This window comes from Parus major, chromosome 26, assembly GCF_001522545.3.
Source record: "Parus major isolate Abel chromosome 26, Parus_major1.1, whole genome shotgun sequence".
Taxonomy (NCBI): Eukaryota; Metazoa; Chordata; class Aves; order Passeriformes; family Paridae; genus Parus; species Parus major.
The window spans coordinates 6,044,693-6,046,925 of record NC_031795.1 but is presented as its reverse complement, the minus strand read 5'-3'; the positions used below and the strand labels follow the sequence as shown (position 1 = coordinate 6,046,925).

The 2,233-nt window shown below is 57.3% G+C and overlaps 1 protein-coding gene across 1 annotated transcript in view; it reads left to right on the top strand.

Annotated features, from left to right (window-relative positions):
- Positions 1-49: 49 nt before the first annotated feature.
- The window catches only part of INKA2 (inka box actin regulator 2), an 11,402-nt gene continuing 9,218 nt past the window's right edge, over positions 50-2,233 (top strand). The window contains exon 1 of the mRNA XM_015650561.3: positions 50-148. Within this exon, the coding sequence (XP_015506047.1) occupies positions 113-148 (36 nt within the window). The 5' untranslated portion in view covers positions 50-112. The remainder of the gene's footprint in view (positions 149-2,233) is intronic.

Here is a 2,233-nt window from a genome sequence, read left to right as displayed (position 1 = left end):
CAGCCCCACGGACACCGGACAGCCCCCCGGAGCCGCCCTGCGGCCACCGGCCAGCCCCACGGCCAGCCCCTCTCCCCTCCCCTCCCGCGGCGGGGCCGCGCCGAGCCGGGCCATGGAGCAGCACCTGCGGCGCCTGCGGCAGGAGCTGGTAAGGGCCGGGGGTCGGGGCACCGGGGGCCGCTTTGGACAGGGCTGGGAAGGGCCGGGGGTCGGGGCACCGGGGGGCGGCTTTGGACAGGGCTGGTAAGGGCCGGGGGTCGGGGCACCGGGGGCCGCTTTGGACAGGGCTGGGAAGGGCTCGGGGTCCCGCCGCTCCCATCCCCGCGAGCGGGGGCAGGTCCCGGTTTTGGGTCCCGTTTTTGGGTCCCGGTTTTGGGTCGGGGTCCGTCCGGCTATCGGAGAGAAACCGCGGCGGGGCCGTGCGGGGGCTTTAGGGACAAGCACAGGTCAGAAATGAGAGGAGCAGCCACACAGATGGACAGGAACAACTTTCTGGGGATGCAAGGGCTCTAAAAGGAGCGCGCTGGCACCTCCGGTACCCTGTGGAAATAGTTCTTTAATAGGAAAGCCTTTGTCAGGAACGAGCGCTGTTTTCTCCCTCCTGCCGCTCCTGCCCAGGGGTCCCCTCGCTCCCGGGGCTTGCTGGGCTTGTCCTCCAGCCCCGAGGTGCTGCTGCTGCTCTGGGGCTGGCTGGGGTGGGATGGGAGGAGGAACTGATACTTCCCAAAATAGGGTTCCAGCGGGTCTGGCTCGGAGTCTGCGTTGATAAATAGATAATGAGAACAAAAGGGGAAGACAAGGCAGAGCGCGAGCGGCTGGGTGAAGTTTCTGAACGCGAGAAGCTCCCGGTTTGGACTGGAAAGGAGGTTGGTTTCAGCTGGAGTTGTGTACAGTGCCTGCATTGCAGGAAACATTCCGTGTGTAAAACCAGCGAGGCCAAGTTCCAGCTGTGCCCAGGGCAGGAGAGCCCTGTGCTCCTCCACACCCCGGGCTCTGGAGAAACACGGGCTGGGGCAGTGGCCTTTCACTGCCGAGAAATGTGGCAGCAGTGACATTTAACCTGCTGGCGTTCCCAGTGTTTCCCCAGCAAACACAGGAGGTGAAAAACAAACTAAAACAAAGGAAAATGGGAGTCACTGGTGTGCTGTACACTGAGTGTGACAAATGAAATGCAAACTGGGACATGTACAGAATAATCTGAGAGCTCTTGAAAATCTGAGTTGGGAGCTGGGATGGGAGAAGGAATAATTCCCAGAAGAACATCCTAAGAATAAGGTTCCTAAATCAGTGTTTTGTCTTCTAACCAAATCTGTTTTGTTATGTGAGCAATATTTTTGTAGAGGAGCCTGAACATTGCACCTCTGAGTCTAAAACGTGCCTGTTTTGTAGTGCCAAATATAACTTCTGAAGAGTCAATATATTCAACAGAGAGGCAGATCCCTCACACTTAATGTACAAGCCAGAAAAAAAAATAGTGCTTTAAATGAGAAAACTCTGTCTTTCCTCAGTCCTTCAGTCCTGCAGAAATGGATGTTTTCAACTGTAAAAATGCAACAGTTTTTATTATATTAATGAATCATGGCTTAGCCTGGCACAGATCTGTGTATGCTTGGCTTAAAAAACTGGCAAGGGACAGATACCACCTTCAGCTGGACAAGTTGTGACTTGACTGAGAGCAGCCTGGGTCTCCTCACGTTTGGTTTTCACCAGTCCCATTCGTTCCCCCGCCCACCACCCGGGTTTTGTTGTTCAGACTTTAAAACTTCCTTTCCCACGGGTACTGCGGGGATCCTGCGGTTGTGGGCGCGCTGTGCAGAGCCTGGGGTCACCTCCTGCAGCCCAGAGTGAAAGTGGGAACTGCAGCACTGGGATCCCGAGCAATGACAGCTTGTGAAAATCAGTTCTGGAATGAAAAGAGATGAATGTTTCTGTACAGAGCAGCGAGCAGCTCGAGGGCCAGCTGGGCCCATCTGCACCACGGGCAGTGGGAGCTGCTCTGCCACAGCCTCGCTGCTGGGCACGTCCTGGGATGCACACGGGAGAATGCAGGAATGGTGAGGATGGCTTTGGGCACCCGGGGCCAGGGAGCCTCCCGAGCGGGGCATCCCCGGGCAGTGAGAGCACAGCCGGCTGTGCTGTGCACCATGAGCATCCCTGCTGTGGACCACGAGCATCCCTGCTGTGGACCACGAGCATCCCTGATGTGTGCCACGAGCATCCCTGCTGTGTGCCA